The following is a 22,809-nucleotide window of genomic DNA, read 5'->3' as shown; positions in this document are numbered from 1 at the left end:
TCTAGGGCTTCTTTTTCAGAAGCTTCATCATCTAAAATAAAAGATGATTCTGAAACTGTTGATCACATATTTATAAGTGAAAATAAAATTCCTTATGGAGTTTATCAGACTAATAATAGTCAAAATGAACGTAAGACATCTCCTACGGAATCAAATTTTTAATTTGTTTTATGGATCTTACACCAAACAGTATTTGGAGAAAATTCATCAATGATGAATTTATGATGGACAAATATCCTGATTTTAGAAATTGGTTTTTCAGAAAATTCCCCAGTTGGGAAAGAGAAAAAATTAAGGATGACTATTATGATCATCTCAATCAAACTCAGAATTATATTAGATTTGTTGAGTGGTTTATAACCTATTTTGTTAATCAAACTGAAAATGAAGTTTTGACTTTAAAATCTAGACCTTGGTATATTACTGGAGAGAAAGATCCTATTAATACTCCTTTTCCTCCTGAGAAAAGTTTCATGTTAGGACAGGATGTCGAAGCTGTTGCGTATTCGCACACTGTTGTTGGACAAAAAATGGGTAATACCCAAGTCACTTTGCAAGAGTTAAACTCGATTATAAAAGCTCAAAATTTTTCTAATGCTTATTTGACTCGCATAGGGGATCAATTGATATCTCTTGATAAAGACATTGCTTTTTTAAAATTTTTGGTTGAAAAACATATTGATAATCAAAAAATTATTATTGATAATTTTGACAAAAAGGATATTCCTACACCTTCAAAAGGATTTTGTGACCAAATTGGTGATTCTCCTATTATTCAACCTCCTGCAAAAATTGAAGGATTTAAAATTGATGACAATTCTAATGAATTTATGAATACTTTACATGAAAAACTTAAGAAATTAAATCTTAATGTTATTTCTAAAGATAATGATTCTGATGACGATTCTAAATAATCTAATAATAATTTTGCGCAAGAGGATAATATTGATCAACTCACTACTATGTTTGCAAACTATAGTCTTGATGATAAGGCTGATGTTAATATTAACACTGTTTACAGTAAAAGAGGGGTAGAAAAAATTTATTACGATAGACCTTCACCTCAAGATTTACTTTTTGAAGAAAATGAAGATTTTGTTCAAAACTCTTATTCGGGAAGATCCATTTATGAATGGAATATAGACGGTCTAAATGATAGACAAATTGTCACTATGACTCAAAAAATGTTGATGTACTCAACTATTTGCAAGCAACAGGGAAACCCTGATAAAAATATCGCTATTTTTATAACTGTTGGTTTTGTGGGCCAACTTAGAGGTTGGTGGGATTTTTACCTCAATGATGCTCAAAGAGAAGAAATTCTTTCTCATAAAAAAATTATTAAAAATGAATCTACGGGTACTAGTACTGCTACTAATGAAGAAGACGCAGTTTATACTTTGTGCCTTTCTATATTAAATAATTTTGTAGGTACTAGAATGCCTGTTGGAGAGCGTATTGGTACTCTTTTACAAAATTTGAGGTGTCCTTCGCTGACGCATTTTAGATGGTATAAAGATGCCTTTTTATCCAGACTTTTTATGATAGAAAGTCCTAATGATAGTCATTGGAAAGCAAAATTTGTTGATGGTTTACCCCATCTTTTTGCCGAAAGAATTAGGCAAACTTTGAGAAATAAAAATGATGGTATAAATATTAATTACCCAAATCTGACGTATGGTCAAATTACTAATACTTGTATTCAAGAAGGTTTAGCTTTATGTAATGACATAAAACTAAAAAACCAATTGAAAAAGCAAAAATTAACTGAAAAACACCAATTGGGTGAATTTTGTGAGCAATTTGCTTTCGATCTTGGTAAACCTGCTATTGATAGACAGAAAAAGAAGAAAATTAGTTCTTCTAATGAAACTACTCATATTAAGAGAAAAAAACACCATAAATCTTCTAATAAGAAGAAACATAGAGAAAATTTCTCTAAAAGTAAATCTAGGGAAAATTTTCCTAGTTCTAAAAACAAAAGGAAGGCAGATCAGTTTTCCAAAAATATCAATTGCCATAAATGTGGTAAAGCTGGTCATTATGCCAACCAATGCTGGACTAAGAAACAGCTTAATGATATTGAAGATGAAAATCTTCGTTCTCAATTAGAGAAAGTTTTGTTTAAATATTCTGATAATGAATCAGAAAATAATCATGATGATATAGAATTAATAGAAGATTCTACGTCTAATGACGATTCTAATTCTTCTGATGACAATAAAGATTGTCAATGTAGTGATGAGATAGACTATTGGAAGCAAATAGTCGAAATGAATGGTCTCAATGTTCTAACTGCAGAACATGATGAAGCTTTAAAAGCCATTGATAATATTTCAGACATTAATTTAAAAAGGAAAATGTTAGAATTTCTTATTAAAGATGGTTCTAATAAAGATAAAGGTCCTCAAATTATAGAAACACCTTACAGAATAAGTGAGGTTTTAGCCAGGTTTAGTGAAACCAATGTTAAAGAAACTCCTGTTTCTACTAACGATCTTAGAAGAGAAATTAATCTCTTAAAAGGTGAAATAGCCCAGATAAAAAGAGATAATAATATATTATCTCAAAGAATTTCTAAATTAGAAATACCGAAAATTGAAGAAATTATTGATAATGATCTAAAGATAGAAGAATCTAGACCTTCTAGTTCTGACAACTCTTTTCTTACCACTATACAAAGAGTTACTTCACAAAAATGGTTTGTTAAAATAACCCTTGTTATTAACAAAGAATATATTCTTAAAAATGAAATAGCCCTGGTCGATAGTGGTGCAGATCTTAACTGCATACAGGAAGGAATTATTCCTACAAAATATTTTTCAAAAACCACTCAATCTCTTACCCAAGCAGGAGGAGATAAACTTCAAGTTAATTACAAACTTTCTAATACTTACATTTGTAATCAAAATATTTGTTTACCTACTAATTTTATTTTGGTTAAAAACCTTACTTATAGGATAATATTAGGGACTCCTTTTTTGCATAATATTATGCCTATTATTAATATTGATCAAAAGGGTATTACTACCAACATCAATAATCAAGAAATTATTTTTGAATTTATCACTGATCCTCATACTAGGATGATTAATGAAGTTAAGGATATCCTTAACAAAAAAGAAAAACAAATTTGTTTTCTGAAAGAAGAAATTAATCTTCTCAATATTGATGATCAACTTAAGAAAGTTGAGATACAAAGACAGATTAAGTCTTTAGAATTTCAATTTAAAAATGAAGTTTGTAATGATCTCCCTAATGCTTTCTGGGATAGAAAGAAACATACTGTTTCTTTACCTTATGTTGATGACTTCAATGAAAGTCAAATTCCTACTAAGGCTAGGCCGGCACAAATGAATGATGATTATCAAGATTTGTGTAGAAAAGAGATTCAATCTCTCCTTGATAAGGGATTAATTAGAAAATCTAAATCTCCTTGGAGTTGTACTACTTTTTATGTTAATAACGCAGCAGAGAAGGAACGTGGTGTTCCTAGATTGGTTATTAATTATAAACCCCTTAATAAGGTTTTAAAATGGATTAGGTATCCTATTCCTAATAAAAAAGATTTGTTAGATAGATTAGCTAATGCAACTATCTTTTCTAAATTTGATATGAAATCTGGTTATTGGCAGATCCAAATCAAGGAATCTGATAGATATAAAACTGCTTTTACTGTTCCGTTTGGACAGTTTGAATGGCTGGTGATGGCTTTTGGTTTAAAAAATGCACCATCAGAATTTCAAAAAATTATGAATGACATTTTTGAGAAATACTCAGACTTTATTATTGTTTACATTGATGATGTTTTAGTCTTTTCGAAAACTATAGATCAACATGTTAAACATTTAAAAATCTTTAAAGAAGTGATTAAAAGAAGTGGGCTTGTTATCTCTGCGCCCAAAATGAAATTATTCCAAACTAAAATTAGATTTCTGGGTCATACCATTGATAAAGGAACTATTATTCCTATTGATAGAAGTGTTGAATTTGCTTCTAAGTTTCCAGATATTATTCTGGATAAAACTTAATTACAAAGATTTTTAGGTAGTCTTAATTATGTGTAAGACTACTATGAATATTTATCCAAAGATACAACTATTCTGTATAATAGGTTAAAATCTAAACCTAAACCCTGGACAGATGAACATACTCAAGCTGTTCAAAGGATTAAGAGTAAAGTCAAGTGTTTACCCTGTCTTTCTCTAGCTAATCCTAATTATTTTAAAATTGTTGAAACAGATGCTTCCAATTTAGGTTATGGGGGGATTCTTAAACAAGTTATCCCTAATTCTAATAAAGAAGTTTTAGTTAGATTTACTTCAGGAAAATGGAATCCTACTCAATCTAAGTATTCTACGGTTAAGAAAGAAATGCCTTCTATAATAAAATGTATCTCTAAATTTCAGAGTGATTTACTTAATCAAAAGTTTTTGCTTAGAATTGATTGTAGTTCTGCAAAACCTATTATAGAAAAGGATGTTAAAAATCTTGTGGCAAAACAAATCTTTGCTAACTGGCAAGCTCAATTATCTGCCTTTGATTTTGATATTCAATATATTAAAGGAGAAAATAATTCTCTTGCTGATTTCTTAACTCGCGAATTTTTACAGGGCTATGACGACCCCTTATAGGGGAAGAGGAGGTCGTGGCCAATATGGTCGTGGTTACCAAGGGAGCAATAATATGTTGCCCCATGGTCAAGCTGCTAGCAATGTTCGTATAATTGGGGACTGGTCAGTTGTCCATTACAACAAAGGAAGACCTAATTTTTCAAATGTGAAAAAAGAGAAAGAAGAAGCATCTTCCTCTTCTTCCGAAAAAGGTAAGATAATATCTTACAAACAAGCAACCCAGGAAGAATCTTCTCAAGAGTATTCCGAAAACCCAATTGTGGAAGCCATCATGTATATTGATGATGAAGATCTTTCACTAAATAATAGTGATGGTTGGTCTGTTAAAGATAGATACTTAGACACCAGAGGATACCCTGGTATGGCTGGAAAATCCAGACCACATCTTGAGATGCTTCTGATCGGATCTGGATCAGTTACCATTACTCATAATCACGATAATGGTAATACTAAAGACTTTATAAGTTTTTCAAAATGTCATATTAATAAGATTTTGTTACCTAAAGATTGGGGTATCAGCCCAAACCATGAAAAAGCTATTATAGATAGCCAAAATAATTCTATCAATTTTAATTATTGGGATTATATTAATGCTTTTACTCAAGCATTTTATTATCAAAACCCTAAGAACAAGCATTCTTGGTTCATTTCAGTTAATCCCGATATCGTTGAAAAGCCCATTCCAAATTGGTTTTTCTCGTGGTGGCAAAAATTTGGTCCATCTTTAGAAATTCTACCTTCTGAAATACAAAATTTGTATACTTCTTGGTGCAATACTAGCCCTTTAATTGAAAAGGTTGCATCTAGTAAACTTATCACAGGGCAATGTCCTTGTCTTTTCTTTTGTAAATTTCAAATTCCTTGGATTTGGAGATGGAATATTACCATTTCTAAAGATAGGTTTAATGTTCCTATTTTACAAAGAAATTTATTTTATAAATTTTGGACTAATATGAGTTCAGATGATATAAAAATTATATCTGAAAAAATCAGTGCTTCTATTTCTTCAGAAAAAGCCAAGAGTGTTAAATCTTCGAACACTCAAAGGTTTTCTATGAATGATGTTAAGACTTATTTTCAGAGGAAATACCCTCAAGAGACTAATGATCAAATTAAGGTCAGAGTTCTTGATTTTATGAAAGACCAATTTTTCTGTTCTTTCCCAGAAGATAGTATGTTTGTATCTTCAAAAGGTTCTAAAGATCAAGATGAAGATGAAGAGATTCTTGCTGGTGAATCACAACCAGACCCAACGGTGGAAGATATTTGGGACTCAATGATTGAGATAATAGCCAAGAAAGGAACGCAAAATCCATAATTATTATTTTGCAAGCTGGCAATAATTCAGACGAATCTTTTGGTGGACAAATGGTCCTTTCAGCTTTGGCTTTAGTCGTAATGAGCTTTAGCTTTAGCTTTTGCTTTTTCTTTTGTCAACTTTGTTAAAGTTGTTTGTATTTTTGTGTTTATTGTAAAAGTGTCGATGGGGCCCAATGAGCACCCGGCTTCTGCAATAATGTTGTTTTGTAACTGGCCACCGTTTGTTTAGGTCACCTTTTACCGGTTCAAATAGTGAACCTTTTTTCCCTTTATAAGGGGCTCTTGTTGTTTGGAAGAGACACGCTTTTGCTTCCGCTTGTAAGTTATTTTCCAGTTTTTTAAAGAAAACATTGTGAAATTCCCTGTTAATCTTTACATATCTGCACTATAAGAACAAAATAAAGAACTTCTGGTAGTAGTAGTAGTGGTAGTAGTAGTGGTGGTGGTAGTGGTGGTGGTGGTGGTAGTAGTAGTGGTAGTAGTAGTGGTGGTGGTGGTGGTGGTCGTAGTAGTGGTGGTAGTAGTGTAGCAGTAGGAGTAGCAGTAGCAGGAGCAGCAGCAGGAGCAGGAGCAGTAAGAGTAGCAGGAGCAGTAGGAGTAGCAGTAGCAGTAGCAGGAGCAGTAGCAGCAGCAGCAGCAGGAGTAGGAGTAGTAGTAGTAGTCGTAGTAATAGTAGTGGTCGTCGTAGTGGTGGTAGTAGTGGTAGTAGTCGTAGTCGTAGTGGTAGTGGTAGTAGTAGTGGTCGTCGTAGTGGTGGTAGTAGTGGTAGTGGTAGTGGTAGTGATAGTGGTAGTGATAGTGGTCGTAGTAGTAGTAGTCGTTGTGGTCGTGGTAGTGGTAGTGGTAGTCTTAGTGGTAGTGGTAGTGGTAGTGGTAGTAGTAGTAGTAGTAGTAGTAAGTAGTAGTAGTAGTATTAGCAGCAGTAGGAGTAGTAGCAGCAGTAGTAGTAGGAGTAGTAGCAGTAGTAGTAGTAGTAACAAATTTTAAATGTTTCATACCCAAACTAAGGTGAAAAATACCAGTGTTAATAATTAATTACTAACATTGTTAAGACAAAGATACCTTTACTAGTCTTTATTCTTAAAAGTAATTGATAGTATGTCTAAATGATTATTGTTCCTCTTAGAGAGAATCATATATTTGACTTTTAACAAGTTTGTCGTCTTTTGAAGGATTGTCATTATCTGTGTCAGTGTAGTCAAGTTTGTCTTCTTCTCACCACGTGCAGAAACAAACAAAGGAATTAAAGGACAACAAGAATGTAACAGATAATTCTATTAGAAGTAAAAGAATTTTGATTAATTATTCAACGACATTATCCATTTAAGGCAACTTCTCAACGTCTACGATCAAGCATCTCAAGGACTCATTTGATGTAATGACACTCTTCAACAATGACTCTCATAACTTCTCCTATATAAGGAAATGAGCAGTTGAAGAATAATAAAAAAAAACTTCTATCATTTTACAAGTGCGCTTAATCTGTCAAATTAAATAGCGCACAAACACTTAGAGAAATTATTATAAACTTTTATATCTTAGAATTTCTTAAGTATCAGAAGTCATATGATCTTAAATTTCTTACACCTCAGATTGTATATCAAGTGTGAAACACAATCTTATTTATTTGTTAACCTATGATTGTAGAAGCTATTCTCTTTCTTGTGTGATTAGGCAAATGAAGTCTCTTACTTATGTATTCGAGTAAATTGTAATCTCGTGTAATTATAGTGAAAATCCGTTGAAAGTTGCAAGGGGACTGAACCACTCTTGGTTTATGGGAGGAACTGACATAATTCTTGTGTCGTCTCTTTCTCTCTTCTCTCTGTGTTTAAATTAACTTCGCTGCATGGCTCTGTTTTAGACCCTAATAAGAACTCGGGTGTGGTTATGGTGCATAAGGAGATCCTTATGCACCGTGCATAATTGCTTTCTACACCCAACATAATTGCTTTCTACACCTCAAGTAAGTCCACTATAAAATTTATTTATTTGTGGGCCTAATAAAGCCCCATATTATAATTTTTTTCTTAACAATTTATTTATGCAAATTATTCGAAATAGTTTATTTATGCAAAACAACTTATTAGAATGATTTTTTAAAAACCGCTTATTCAAAACAACTTATTTATGCAAAACAGCTTATTCCGATCTCATTTTAAAAAACAACTTATTCAAAATAGCTTATTTATGCAATACAGCTTATTCGAAACAACTTATAAGGATCACTTTTTTTAAAACCGCTTATTCAAAACAACTTATTTATGCAAAACAACTTATTTGTGCAAAACAGCTTATTCAAAATAGCTTATTTATACAAAACAGCTTATTCTGATTTCATTTTAAAAAACAACTTATTCAAAACAACTTATTTATGCAAAACAACATATTTATGCAAAACAACTTATTCAAAACAGCTTATTTATGCAAAACAGCTTATTCGAAACAACTTATTTATACAAAACAGCTTATTTGTGCAAAACAGCTTATTCAAAACAACTTATTTATACAAAACAGCTTATTTGTGCAAAACAGCTTATTCAAAACAACTTATTTATACAAAACAACTTATTTGTGCAAAACAACTTATTCAAAACAGCTTATTTATGCAAAACAGCTTATTCGAAACAACTTATTTATACAAAATAGCTTATTTGTGCAAAACAGCTTATTCAAAACAACTTATTTATACAAAACAGCTTATTTGTGCAAAACAGCTTATTCAAAACAGCTTATTTATACAAAACAGCTTATTCCGATTTCATTTTAAAAAACAACTTATTCAAAACAACTTATTTATGCAAAACAACATATTTATGCAAAACAACTTATTCAAAACAGCTTATTTATGCAAAACAGCTTATTCGAAACAACTTATTTATACAAAATAGCTTATTTGTGCAAAACAACTTATTCAAAAAAACTTATTTATACAAAACAGCTTATTTGTGCAAAACAGCTTATTCAAAACAACTTATTTATACAAAACAACTTATTTGTGCAAAACAGCTTATTCAAAACAACTTATTTATACAAAACAGCTTATTTGTGCAAAACAACTTATTCAAAACAGCTTATTTATGCAAAACAGCTTATTCGAAACAACTTATTTATACAAAATAGCTTATTTGTGCAAAACAGCTTATTCAAAACAACGTATTTATACAAAACAGCTTATTTGTGCAAAACAGCTTATTCAAAACAACTTATTTATACAAAACAGCTTATTCTGATTTCATTTTAAAAAACAACTTATTCAAAACAACTTATTTATGCAAAACAACATATTTATGCAAAACAACTTATTCAAAACAGTTTATTTATGCAAAACAGCTTATTCGAAACAACTTATTTATACAAAACAGCTTATTTGTGCAAAACAGCTTATTCAAAACAGCTTATTTATACAAAACAGCTTATTCGAAACAACTTATTTATACAAAATAACTTATTTGTGCAAAACAGCTTATTCAAAACAACTTATTTATACAAAACAGCTTATCTGTGCAAAACAGCTATTTTGCACAAAATAAGCTGTTTTGAATAAGCTTTTTATGAGTTAGAGAGAGAAATGAGTATGGATTATGAATTTCTTTACTGGAACTTTGTTTAACATGTTATACACTGAAATTATTATTGAAACCATAATTATGGTTTAATGGTTTTGATAATCATGTATGTGAAACCAAGATAATTGTGTAATGGTTTTGAATAATGATTAAGATGTTATACACTGAAATTATTACTGAAACCATAATTATGGTTTAATGGTTTTGATAGTCTTCTATGAGAAACCAAAATAATTGTCTAATGGTTTTGCTATGGCTATGGTTTCTGTGAGTTGGTTTCAAAACCATTTTGCCGTGGAAATGGTTTCCGTGAGTTGTACTCCAAAACCATTTTGCAGTGAAAATGGTTTCCGTGAGTTGTACTCCAAAACCATTTTGCAGTGAAAATGGTTTCCGTGAGTAATGCTAACACCAGATCCGAACCGGGTTGATCATAAACAACACAATTCATCACAACATTCTCAATAATACTAGTTGTTTATAGTATCTATCATATAATATTATTCATCTTATTTAATTTTTGGCCCAATAATGTTCAACAGAATAATGATTTTCACTATTCTTTTCTCCTAAAAGAATAGTGAAAATCATTATTGAAAATCATAGTTAGGTGTGTCTTTTTGGCCCAATAATGTTCAATTTAATTTAATTTTACTAAAATTAGGGGTATGGAATACTGAAACCATAAGTACGATTAAATGGTTTTGATAGTGTTCTATGTGAAACCAAAATAACTGCCTAATGGTTTTAAATGAAATTATTAATTTGTTTTAAACAATTTATTTTCTAGAAAAAGAAAACATACTTTTGCTTTATTTTATGTTTGTTTTTCGTGTTAAACCTCTCGAGTTTCTATGAAAAGTGACATAATCAGTTGGTTGTGTCTTTTTATAGTATCTATCATAGTATACCGTTCATTTTATTTAATTTTTGGCCCAAGAATGTTCAATTTTATTAAAATTAGTTTTCAAAGTAACCACTTAATAGTACACATTTTGATAGTTTTAAATGTGAAACCAAAATAATTGTCTAATGGTTTTGTAATAAAAAAATGTGATAAACATTAAAATCATTATTAAGTAACCACTTAATAGTACACACTTATAACCTATTAAATAATTGTCAAATGGTAAATAAAATAAAAGAATATTGAAAATTATTATTGATAAATGGTTTTAAATAAAAACTATTACTGAAACCATAAGTATGGTTCAATGGTTTTGATAGTGTTCTATGCGAAACCAAACTAATTGTCTAATGGTTTTGTAACAACCTATAATCATGAATACGTAACAACAAAGAATGTGAATGTTATAATTTCCAATAACAAGTGCTCCTAAAAGAATAGTGAAAATCATTATTGATAAATGGTTTTAACATTCACTTTCATCTGACATCTGAAAGAACAAGATTGAAGTGGTAGCAGACTCCTTTAGGCTCCTTGACATCTGAAATGTTACATGACAATGCACGACATGTTCCAATTTTTCCTACACATCAAGATTGAAATATATGTAAATTTTTGCAAGTGAATGATATCATCTTCATTTATATCATACAAATCCGAAAGTTCAGTTTCTGTATTGCATACAGAGGCCACCCACTTTGACACATACATTGCATGTGTATATGATAAACTTTATCAATCACTGAGAATTACAGAAGGACGAGGTTGCCATGAAAAAACGCTATAAAATCATGAGAACTTTTTTGGGCCAAACATATCTATATTTTAAAGATATGAGTTTATACCCTATTTACGATATCTGATATATGAATCATGATCATGAATAGGCCTTGCCAAACAGATTATATAACAAGGCACTAAACTGTCTCACTCACTGCTACCTTTAAAGTCACATAAACATCACCACTTAAGAGGTGAAGAAAACTGTAATGAATATAATTTTTTTTTCCTTTCTTTCTTGATGATACTAATCCAATTTCAATTGTGAAAGCCAAGACGACCAAGACACCAAATCCAAACAGACACAAAATGCATGGAAGTTAAGGGCAAGATAACTAACATGTACTGTACCACATGCTATCATTGGTTTCATGCCTCATTTCACCTAAAAGATAGTTGTGGCCATGAGGATAATGAATAGATAGAAAACTTAAGATGTCAAATGCAGTAATAATAATATAAAATGGAAAAGGAGATGAATCATTGTCCTTCATTTGATAACATGAGAACAGTTATACTCTATAGTTGTTTCATCAAGCAAAATAAAAATAAAAATAAAAAAATACATTGTTCTGCTAAAGAGAAACAGTTCTTCTGTTTAGCATTTCATCATCACTCTCCTCTTCCTCATCTGAAACTATATCATTCCCGGGTAGCTCTAATTTCCCACCAATACAGAATGAAGGACCTATACTTTCGGTTTCGATATAATTTCCCTGCAATCTCTCTTCAAATCTCTGGTCACTACAATTGAGCATCCAATTCAATGAACACTTTATCCCCTTGCTCTTAAGCCTCTGGTATCTAGGTTTAATCCTAGATTCCAAACTATAGGTGAAGTATTCTGGAAACTCCACAAGCTCTTTTACAGGTCTCCCCATCTCACTTTTGAAGAAGTAATAACTGTTCTTCATGAGCTCAACTCGCAGCGCAACCAATTGAGGACACTTGATCCCCATACTAGCCACATCCTGCGATGGTATTGCCCTACCAAGTAAAAACTCAACCGGTTTCATAATCACGTTTTGATGAAGACTAACCACTTGTGGCATCTTCTCTACCACCCTTGCAAACCCTTCCGGATCAATCTTAAGCTTCAAACTGAAATTTTTTTGTTGTGAAGACAATTTAGCCTTAAGAGGCAACCCAATAATCTGTGGATACTGAGCAATAACCGAAGGCAAACATTCCTTCCTCAAACCAAAACTAATCAAACAATCAACATTAGGTTTCACAGTCTCTTCGAGATCATAACCAAGTAAATAACCAAGTAATCAACAAGAGGCTTTATCATAGTACCAACTCTCATCCCTAAAAAATAAGGATACTGTGTAACCATAGGACCAATATCCCTAGGATTAACACCAATACTAACAAGATAAGCCACTGAAGTACTCATAGTACCTTCAAGCTTAAACCCTAAAAGTTCAGGATATTTTTGCAACACAAACCCAATATCATCTTTCTCTACATCAAGTCCCCTAAGAAACTTAATAACAGGAGCAAGCTCAACAATAACACTAGCATGCAAAACTTGTGGATAATTCTTAATAAATTCACCAAGTTTAGACCTAGAAATCCCAATTTTTTCTAAATAACCTAAAACAGGAATCATGTTTTTTCTAACACTACAACCCAAAATCAAAGGATACTGATTTATATCATCAATGGTTAAACCTAATTTCTGAATAAATTCAACACGTTCCCTCATGACTTCAACGGTTGCAGGAAGCTCCAAATCCTGCAATTCATCAGGGATAATTCCCAAACCCTTGAGATAATCGAAAATGATAACCCAAAATTATGAATCCAAAATTCAAATTCAAAACTCTGAAAACCTAAAAAATTAGGGGAAAACGAAATTACCAAAGTGCGACGGTTCCAGGACGGTAACGGTGAGGTTTTTTGACTCCTCCAGTAGTAGGAGCAGATTTCCTAGCAGCCTGAACGAAAAAAGCGATGAAATCAATTGAAAAATTCGAATCTAAGAAAACGAAACCCTAACATCGAGAAAACGGAAAACAAATCAGTTACGGCGGTGAACGGTGGTTACCTTGGTGGCGAGCTGCTTCCTTGGAGTCGGCGCAATCCCGCCGTGAATCAACCGGAAAACGACGTCGGAGTTACGGAGGTTACGGTGGCGCGCGAGCAAGGTTGAGTCGTATGAGGTAGGAGAAGATTGTGGGGTGAGGTGAGAACCATAGGATCATTACAAGTGTCCAATTATCTGATGGTTGTGATTAACTTATGCATGGTGCATAAGTTATGACTTATGCACCATAACTTTTGCCTAAGAACTCATCTTCTGGACAAACTCTGAACTGTTTACACTTAATTTTTTTTTTTTATAAAACCAACACAATTCTACCGTTCTTTTATGTTTTTCTCACCTTTAGTTTTTAATAAATTTTACCGTTTAAAAAAATGTTGTGCACTTGACTCAAGGTAGCAACAAATTTTATTTCTTTTCTTCAACTTATTTTTTTACCTATATATTCAATTCTTAGAAGTAATAAAGTATTGTGAGCTTATCAATCTAATTAAAATCCCTTTTAAAAAAAGGGGATTCAATACTGAAATCGAATATTTGAATCAAGGTTTTCAACTGCGTCTATCTATCTTGATTGTTGGATAACAAGAATCAGTTTTCTTTTATTAAGGGAATTTATATAATTGGTGCCCCCTTCTTCAAACTTTATTATAGATACGAGTGCCCATGCACCATTAGGGATCTAATAGAATGTTGTCTTTTTTTTTTTTTATTATTATTTTTTAAAGGATAATAGAATGTTCTTTTGATATTGTCTTTTACTCTTGTTGATAATGATATGTTATGTGGGCTGGATGGAGGTGATGAGGACCAGTTGGTCTTGAAAGGAATCTTTCTCGAAGGTACCCTTGATGACAAATGAGATTATAAAGTGAAACTATATTTTCACGTAATTAATATTTGAATTTATGATTTCTATGTCGATTTTTAAAATAAAAATAGAACTTTTAGGAATTTTGTCCAAGATATAATATAGAACAATTATATGATCTAGATCAGATTAATACAAAGTATATTTCACCTAGAAAAAAATATATTTAAATTCCTTTTTTTTTGAGGAAATATATTTAAATTCTTAATGACCGGAAAATAGAATTCAAATTAGAATATATTATTATCTTTTGACAAAAACAAAACGATATTCATTCATTCAAATTGATTACAAAACGATATTCATTCATTCAAATTGATTGAATACATCAGATACAATAACATGATCAACATAGCTAAAAACGTAAAAGGTGAATCAGCAAACAAACTCACAACACATAAGTTAATAGCATACAACGACAAAATGCCTACAAATAATATGATAATATCTGTGATTGACTGAAACTGATATTTCAATATAAAACAAACGAACACCGCAACAAAACGCGAAATCAAACAACACACAAGACGAGGAACAACACAACACCGACTCAGACGACAAAATCACAAAAAAACAAAAAAGGAAAAACTTGATATATGTGAAAGTCACTTATTTAGATCAAAATAAATGGAGGAAAAGATGCAGAGGGGTGATTCTAGGTCAACAAAATGACCTAAACACACCTCCTCAATGAGTGAAAGAGAAAGAAAACTTAGAGAGAAGTTTAAGTTTCTCTCACTAAAAAATAGGGCCGGCTTAAAACGATATTATAAATAATTAGAAAATATTATTAGTAAAAATAAAAAGCATTATGATTTATGACCGTTTATTTTCAAAAAAATTCTTAAAAATAAAAATCAATTTTTAAATAAATAAAATAAAAAATTTTAGTTTATAAAAAATTGAAAAATTAAAATTAAAATTAATACAGATTTTTTTTTAACAATAAAAAATGGTATATATAACAGAGATGGACAATGTCCAAAGCACAAGGTGTAACAAGGAGACCCCAAATAATTACAACATGTCAAAGTCTGAAATTTTGCTTAGCCAATGCCCAAACATAACAAAGGGCTTGACCACCAAGAGCTAAAACCATAAACAAAGTTGGCGTTACTAGCTTTTAGCCACCATAATGAATAGTGCTTTACAGTCATTCCATATTGTCCAAGCACTAAGTAACCAAACTAGCTACAAAAGGAGCGTCTTGTACGTAAGCCATTTGCCGAATGAGTAAACTGATAGAAGTGATCAGAGATGCTGTGAGGGTCCGGTCCTGATACACCAAGCCAAAATTGCACCGCCTACCATATAGAGCCATAGAAGTTACAAGAGATGAATAAATGCTGAGAAGTCTCCCCGTGGCCACACCCTGCCAAACACCCCGTGTCAACATCTGTAATGATACCGCGATCCACGAGGTTTGACCTTGTAGGCAACCGATCCCCACAACCAATATTTATAGTAGATTCATGAAAATCATACAACTATATCATTTTAGATTTATCAATTAGCTTAACATATATAATATTATGTTGTCTCTTAAAAAAAATTATATTGATCCAAGTGAAAATAGACCTAAATCTTTGGGTGACGTATCTAGTTAAAATCTTATTAATTACAAAAATATGGCTTTGCAGTCGAAATAAATCATCAACGAAGTTGGTGGTTGAGATTTCATTGGTTATGAAAATTGTTTATTTTTTTTTTGTAGAGAAAAAACAAAATTTTTTATTAATAAATTTTGTAAACATTTTCAGCAATTTTAAACTGCTGGCTATAAGTCTTCGTGAACGTATTTTAGTTGGTATGGATAATACATAAAATATGCAACGTCGTGGGTTCGAACCCCGGCCAAAAAAAAAACACAGCCAGCTATAACTTAAACGCGTATTGCTCGGTTGATATAATACGTGTACTTTTAACCATGCATAAATACATTACTTTTAACCATGCATTTTCTATTTTTGTACTAAATTGTTTCCACAAGTTGTTCTAAATCTATTATTCACTCATAGATATAATACATCTACCATAATTTTGTAACAATTTTAAGATAACTTTTCTTATATTTTTACTCTCTATTGTTTTAACTTTCATGTTAATATTTAAATTTCTTTGTATAATTTTAATTGTCTTAAAAGTTACTCTCAAAATGATTTATTCAAATAACATATCTCATTCACTAAACTGAAAATAAATATTAATTAATGGCTTAAATATGTGTCTATTTTTCAGTTTTCACTTTGATAATGGATGAAGAAGAGAGGGAAGAAGAAAGAAAGGAACCAGGGGTATTTTGGTCCTTTCTCACATGTCTGGATTCTCTAAGGGTAAAATAGTAATTTTGAGTAGGAAATGCTGAGTCAGAAAGGCCCTGTCCCAGTCACATTGTGACACGTCATCACCACATCACTAATTATGTGACACATAAGTAATCAGATGTAATTAGGACAAAAATTCAAATGATTAGTAATTGCAGGGAAGTTTTGGAAGGATTAGTAACTACAAGGAGGAAAATTTAAACGAGCCCTATTTACAGGGACTAAACACATATTTAAAACTTAATTAATTAACTATGCTATTAAGTGCTGCTTATCTCAAACTTGGATCCTCTACAAATATAGCATGATGCTACAATTCTAAGGACCGATAGATTTAAAGAAAGAAACAGCTCTAAAGATTTCTTTTTTCTAAATATTGATCCCTACAATTGCAAAGATCTAAAGATGCTACTTAGCTATGATATAAGTAGCATTTGATAAAAAGTATGCAATATAGGTAATCAAGTTTCGTTCTAAGTTTAGTGAAATTTTAGAAAACCAACACACACTTAGATAACTATATAGTAACTCTTTTCAAACTAATTGAAATCATAAAAGAATGAAATTGTACAAGATATACATTAAGTATAATAATGGTAATTAAATAGGATTATACATCCTCTATTTTATTCTTGTAGCCCAACATCAAAACATGGTTCCTTTTACACACTCCTTAATTACAAAACTTGCTAAATATCTAGTAATTGAAGTAGTCTCAAATATTAATCCATGTGACATAACATAATACTAAATCACCATATGCATTGTTACATTATGGAACATGCATTAGGGTTTTCATCACTAAACATGTTGGTGAGTTTCTCATCCATTGCATTAGGGCTAGATAGGGCTTGAATTGAGTTTTTCACATAACCAGCTGGTGCTTTCTTGTCATATGCTTGTGATACATAAGGATAAGCCACCAAGTTGTATGGAATATATGGCCAAAACTCTGCTCTTTTTCCAGTGTTCTGTATTTTCTTTAACACTCTATTTCGGTCAACATTACCACTAACAGTTACTTTGCTTTGCTTTCTATTTACCTCCACTTGCTTCACACCTGCATGTATTGTCCAAATATGGATTAGATTCCATTTGTATGATATTCAAAGTAACTTTATACACGTAAAATTGACTTTAATATTTTTTTTGAGCAAAAAAAAATTGACTTTAATTAATATGTTTAAAGTATTTTTTGATAGAATTACTCTTGAATAAAAATGGATTCTCACTTGAAGTCTAGATTTGAAGTTTCTGATTTCAAATGTAATTTTTCGGTTTAAATTTATTATTAAGCTCAATTTTACGTAAATATATCTAATTGTAAATTGATATACGTTTAACAAAATTTCAATCAAAATTAAATTTTGTATTCGCATAATCAAACAAACGCTAAGTTTCTCCACAAATTCTCATAAAAGTAAAATACTATAAGAGTTTTGAAAGTCATAACAGCCTTTTAAAAATAACTTCTCAGAAAAGTTGAAATTAGCGTTCATATCTCAATTTTTACTTAGCTCTCTCTTTATATTGCTTCTTAAGTTGGCAAGAGTTTTTAATAAATGGTGAAAAATTAACTTTTTTTTTATTGAAAAAATCTCTAAGGTTATAAGCTAATAAAAACTTTGTTTTAGGACCATTATTTACAATAAAGTTTTTTTTTTCTTTCTTTTAATGGCAAAGAACATATTGCTTCTTAAGTTTGCAAGAGTTTTTAATAAATGGTGAAAAATTAACTTTTTTTTTTATTGAAAAAATCTCTAAGGTTATAAGCTAATAAAAACTTTGTTTTAGGACCATTATTTACAATAAAGTTTTTTTTTCTTTCTTTTAATGGCAAAGAACATTGGCATTAATCATGTATGAATTCGAGCGTTCACATGAAGCATGTGAACAAAAGAACCCTTTTCTTTTTTCCACGTAGCTAAGTAAGTAAAGGACCTAGTATTTTGTTGCATTTATTATGGTTTTTTTTTGTGTCCTTGAGTGATTGGCATTCAAGAGAAAGAGTTGAAAAATTTATTGCTCAACCTATTCTTGTGAGACATCTTATATTTTGTACAACAATTACAGTAACCCTATAAAATTGTTTTAGGCATCCAAGTCCAATGAAATTATTATATTCGTACCATGCTAATGTTAGGTGTATTTGGCAGTATGAAAAGCATTAATGTGGTTTTCCACTTTCCACCTCTCGCAAATTATGTCATTTTAGTAGTACAAGAATGCAAACACTAAATGCAATGGAAGTAATTGTCAAAAAAAAAAATGCAATGGAAGTAGCTCATTTGACAATATATAATGAGGAAAGAATCAAGCCTCAATCTTCAAAAACTGCAAATTTAAGGAGGTGCAAAGAGTATATTTTTTATAATAAAAAAATGAGTTTTTGTTAACGAGTGCTTTCGGGGCACTCTTTAAAGATTCTAAAAGAGAAAATAATTTTATAAAAAGTCAAATATTTTGATATTCAATGCATCGATAACACATATTTTCATAAAAAGTTATTATTTAAAGTTCTTAAAAATGCTCCGGAAGCACTCATTAACGTTTCCCTAAAAAAAATTATACCAGGACACATTACCATGCAAGGCTAGAGAGAACAAGCAATTTCGTTGTGGATTCACTTTTTTTTTTTTTTTTTTTGCATATAACCTATTAATTGCAAAGTTTCAAACTTGAATCCAAGTCATACCGAATGTTAACATAATGTTCAACCATCTATATCAATCGTAATTGGTAGGTTCAAAGAGTTTTAAAATTTTGGATTAAATAGTACTCTCAAAGAAAAAAAGAATGTAAATACTGAAGTAAGACAAAACATCTATAAAATGAAAGTAAAGTTTATTAAAAGATGAAAATAATATAGTTTTTTCCATTTACGTTAAGAAAAAACCACTAAGTTTGAAGTCTTTAGGGTGCGTTTGATGGTCAGGATAGAGAGTCAGGATATGATAAGTATATCATATCCTGTTGTAATCTTTTGTTTGATGCACCGATAGGATATGATAATTTATTCCATTTATTTATCCTATCCTATCACTTCTTTGTAATTTATATCCTAAGTTTAAGCTGAGTTAGAATTATCCTATCAAAAGTAACAACTAAAATCTTTATTTTGCCCTCACCCCCACTCCCCTCTCTCTCCCCATCGTCTCTTCTCTCTGTTTCTCTACCTCTTCTTCCATAACTCTTCAACACCATTTCTTCCATGTGTTACGGATATAATCCCAATTCATCGGTACAATCCTTTTTTCCTGAGCATGCTTAATTCTCAATTTTCCCTCCTTTTTGGTTATATATATTGCATTGAAGTCAAATTGAAAATAATTTTTCTTTTGTTAACGTAAAAAAAAAATTGAAACAAATTCTTTTAAGATGTAAATAGGTGTTCGATTAAGAAGAAAATTTTGAGTTTATTTTTTATCAATTGTCTAACATATGTAGGTGGAAGTTTTAATTAATTGTTGGTTGTAGTTATAAGGTGTGCAATGTTGCTTTCCCATTTACTCTTGTAATTTACAAAAATGGTTGGTAATGGACGAAGTATTGTAGCTGACCAAGAAAGAAGATGATTAATAAAGGAAATTATATATAATTAATATCAGTTTAATTGTATTTAAGGGAAATTGATTATAATGGTATTTTTGTCATTTAATTATAATAAAAATGTTATAATGTTTATTATCATGTGTGTATCAAACACATGATATGATAAGTATTTATCCTCTCTATATCATATCCTGTCTTTATCCAATTTCATATCATATCCTATCTCTATCATATCCTGACCATCAAACGGACCCTTAATGTTTTTCTTAAATATAACTTAGAATAATTAGATGATAGTAATGTTACTACTTATTATAGAGCAAGAAAAAAGAAAAATATAAACCTTTCATGTAACTGTAAGCAACAGAATTCCTAACTTTTCTTTCACAGCCATCACAGTCCATTTTCACCTTGATTTCAACCGTCTGCAAGAGAAATATACAAATAATATTAACAAAGAGGAATGAACAAAATTTGGGTAGGTAAGAGTAAGACTAAGAACTGATGGAAACCTGCATTGGCTTGCGTTTTTTTTCAGTTGATGGATAGTCAGAGAAATAATCAGATAGTTTATCAAGAACACCCATTTTTTCTCTCCTTTTTCAAGCAAAGAAACAGAACAGAATAACTTTGTGTGTGTGACAGAGAGAAAGGGGAAAAGGGCAAAAAAAATTTGGGGTACAAAACTTGTACGTTTAAAAGGGAAGTGTTTCGTTTATATAAGGGGCATATAGACAACAAAGTTGTGTGCTAAATTGTGTCTAATATTTTGTTTGAAATAAAACAATGGTTACTTATGTATATGATGTCCCAGAAACACAGATTATGTATGTCTTGATACTCCCTCGGGTCTTATTTATAAAATCTATTTTTACTTTTTGTTGAAATTTGACTTAAAATTGAGTGTTGAATTCCCTGAAAAAATTGTGACACGATTTTGTCTACCGGCAACAACGGTCTTTTGTACTTTCTTCAAACCATGACGTGATTCGGGTAAATTGTGGCGCGATTTGCTCTGAATTTGTATACTATTATGCATTATTTGACCCATTTGTTGTTGAATCTCATATAACCAGAGAAGAGAACTTAGAGACTAAGGGTCTGTTTGGAACAACAGACAGAAGAGGGAAAGAAAGGCAAGAGGAATGAAAGTTTCTTGAAACTTGGGCTTCTTTGGTTTGGATCACCTATGATGAAGGAAGGAAAGATTGTATTTGGTGGGGTCCACAGTCAAATTTGTTTCCACTCAGAACTGCAAAGAAAGTGCACGGAAGATTATTATTTAGTGAAAGGTCCCATATAGCCTTACTTTGAAAGGTGGGTTGTGCTATTTTTTTTATTTTTATTTTATCAATGGACCAATGAATTAATATAATAATATTAATATTAAACCTTTTTAGTTGTTAAATGCTTACCATTACATTTTAGATATTCATTTGTTTTATTCTGTTCTCTTGTTAATTTTTTCAATTTTAGTTTATGTCGAGAAAAAATATTGTTTAGTTAAAATATATTAGTTCATTTTAATGTGGGGTATTTATGTCATTTGTCAAATTTATATCTTTTTTTCCTTTCACTTTCATTCATTCCAAACAACTAAACAATCATCTCACTTTCCATTCACTTTCTACTCACTTTCAATCCTTTACCATTCTTTCCTTACACTATCTTTCCTTATACTTTCTTTTGTCATCCAATCATAGCCTAAAGGTTGAGGGTGTTTGACTTAGATTCAAAGGGCCAAGATGTGGATCTTGGAGAACCAAAAGAGGAGGGGGGGGGGGGGGGGGGGGGGGGATTCATGGCTTGGTAAATATAAGAAACACATGAGAGGTTGAGTCTGCGCGAGCAACTTAGGTGACTCTTGAGAGACAAATGGATGAGATCTTTAGGAAATCAAAGACTAAGGGTTGGTTCCTTTTGGAGTTAGATTTTAGAGTTGATAAACAATTGGAAAACATCTTGAGTAGTAAAACCATTGAGTCTATTGGTCACATAAAGAGTTTTGAAAAAATCATAGTTATGATTACTCCTGTAGAGCTTCTTGAAACCAAATTCTTGTATATCTTTGTAAAGAACTTATTGTTAGTGAAGTGGAGAGGTCTCTCTTGTCCAGACGTAGGTCATTTTTGGGCTGGATTGGGTGAACAAATTCTTGGTATGTTAATCTCTCTTCTCTACTCTCTTTTTCTTGTTGTTATTTGGTGTGTTGTTCTCATGTAGTGACGCACATATTTTCCCCATCACTCCTTTTTTTTAACTCTATACAATTGACAGTGAGGAGGCACTATAGGTTGTCTTTCTCTAGTATTTAATGGTGGAGTTTCATCCTTCTCTTCATCTCTTATCTTGCTAGTGGGAGTCTCAACCTTAAAACTTAGCATTCTCCACCTTTGTTTCTGAGTCATTATTCTCCTAGTCTTTGCATTTCATCCTCATGTAGATCTTATCAAAAGTAACACCCCTTCATATAATGAATCTTGATCTTCTTCTAAGTTCCATCTTTTATAGCTTATAACTCTTCACATCTTTGGGATGATTAATGAAGATACATTAGCTCTAGCATGAAACTTGTCTTGTTTAATATGCGCAAACACTAAAGCTTTGGAAACCTTCAAATTAGAGTATTGAAGCATATTCTTGTTGACAATCATATGTTGATCATGTAAGCTATGATAATCACAACTTCACCATGTAAACTCTTGAGCAACCCAACTCCTAGAAGCATACATCTCACACGCTCCAAAATGGTCCTTTTGCTAGCTAATATCATTTTCTCATACGCCAATTTAAATTAAGTTT

The 22,809-nt window shown here is 31.2% G+C and overlaps 1 protein-coding gene and 2 pseudogenes across 2 annotated transcripts; 1 reads left to right on the top strand and 2 right to left on the bottom strand.

The window, feature by feature from the left end:
- Nucleotides 1-224: 224 nt before the first annotated feature.
- LOC146953227 (uncharacterized) lies at nucleotides 225-6,941 on the top strand (annotated as a pseudogene).
- Nucleotides 6,942-11,669: 4,728 nt separating this feature from the next.
- On the bottom strand, nucleotides 11,670-15,452 carry LOC146953226 (transcription termination factor MTERF4, chloroplastic pseudogene; annotated as a pseudogene). Its single transcript, XR_015024991.1, has 3 exons — nucleotides 15,315-15,452; nucleotides 13,077-13,145; nucleotides 11,670-12,951 (listed from the first exon to the last, which is right to left on the bottom strand). The product of XR_015024991.1 is annotated as a transcription termination factor MTERF4, chloroplastic pseudogene (transcript).
- Nucleotides 15,453-17,036: 1,584 nt separating this feature from the next.
- LOC146953225 (heavy metal-associated isoprenylated plant protein 20-like) lies at nucleotides 17,037-21,401 on the bottom strand. The gene is made up of 3 exons (XM_085708468.1): nucleotides 20,520-21,401; nucleotides 20,351-20,432; nucleotides 17,037-17,515 (listed from the first exon to the last, which is right to left on the bottom strand). The coding sequence occupies exons 1-3, from the start codon at nucleotides 20,592-20,594 to the stop codon at nucleotides 17,223-17,225; spliced, it is 450 nt and encodes a 149-aa protein (XP_085564594.1). The 5' UTR covers nucleotides 20,595-21,401; the 3' UTR covers nucleotides 17,037-17,222.
- Nucleotides 21,402-22,809: the final 1,408 nt, after the last annotated feature.

Source organism: Medicago sativa, chromosome 1, assembly GCF_051527215.1.
Source record: "Medicago sativa cultivar Bolivia chromosome 1, Bolivia_mono, whole genome shotgun sequence".
NCBI classification, from domain to species: domain Eukaryota; kingdom Viridiplantae; phylum Streptophyta; class Magnoliopsida; order Fabales; family Fabaceae; genus Medicago; species Medicago sativa.
Note: the sequence above shows the minus strand (reverse complement) of the source record. Positions and strands in the feature narration are given on the sequence as shown.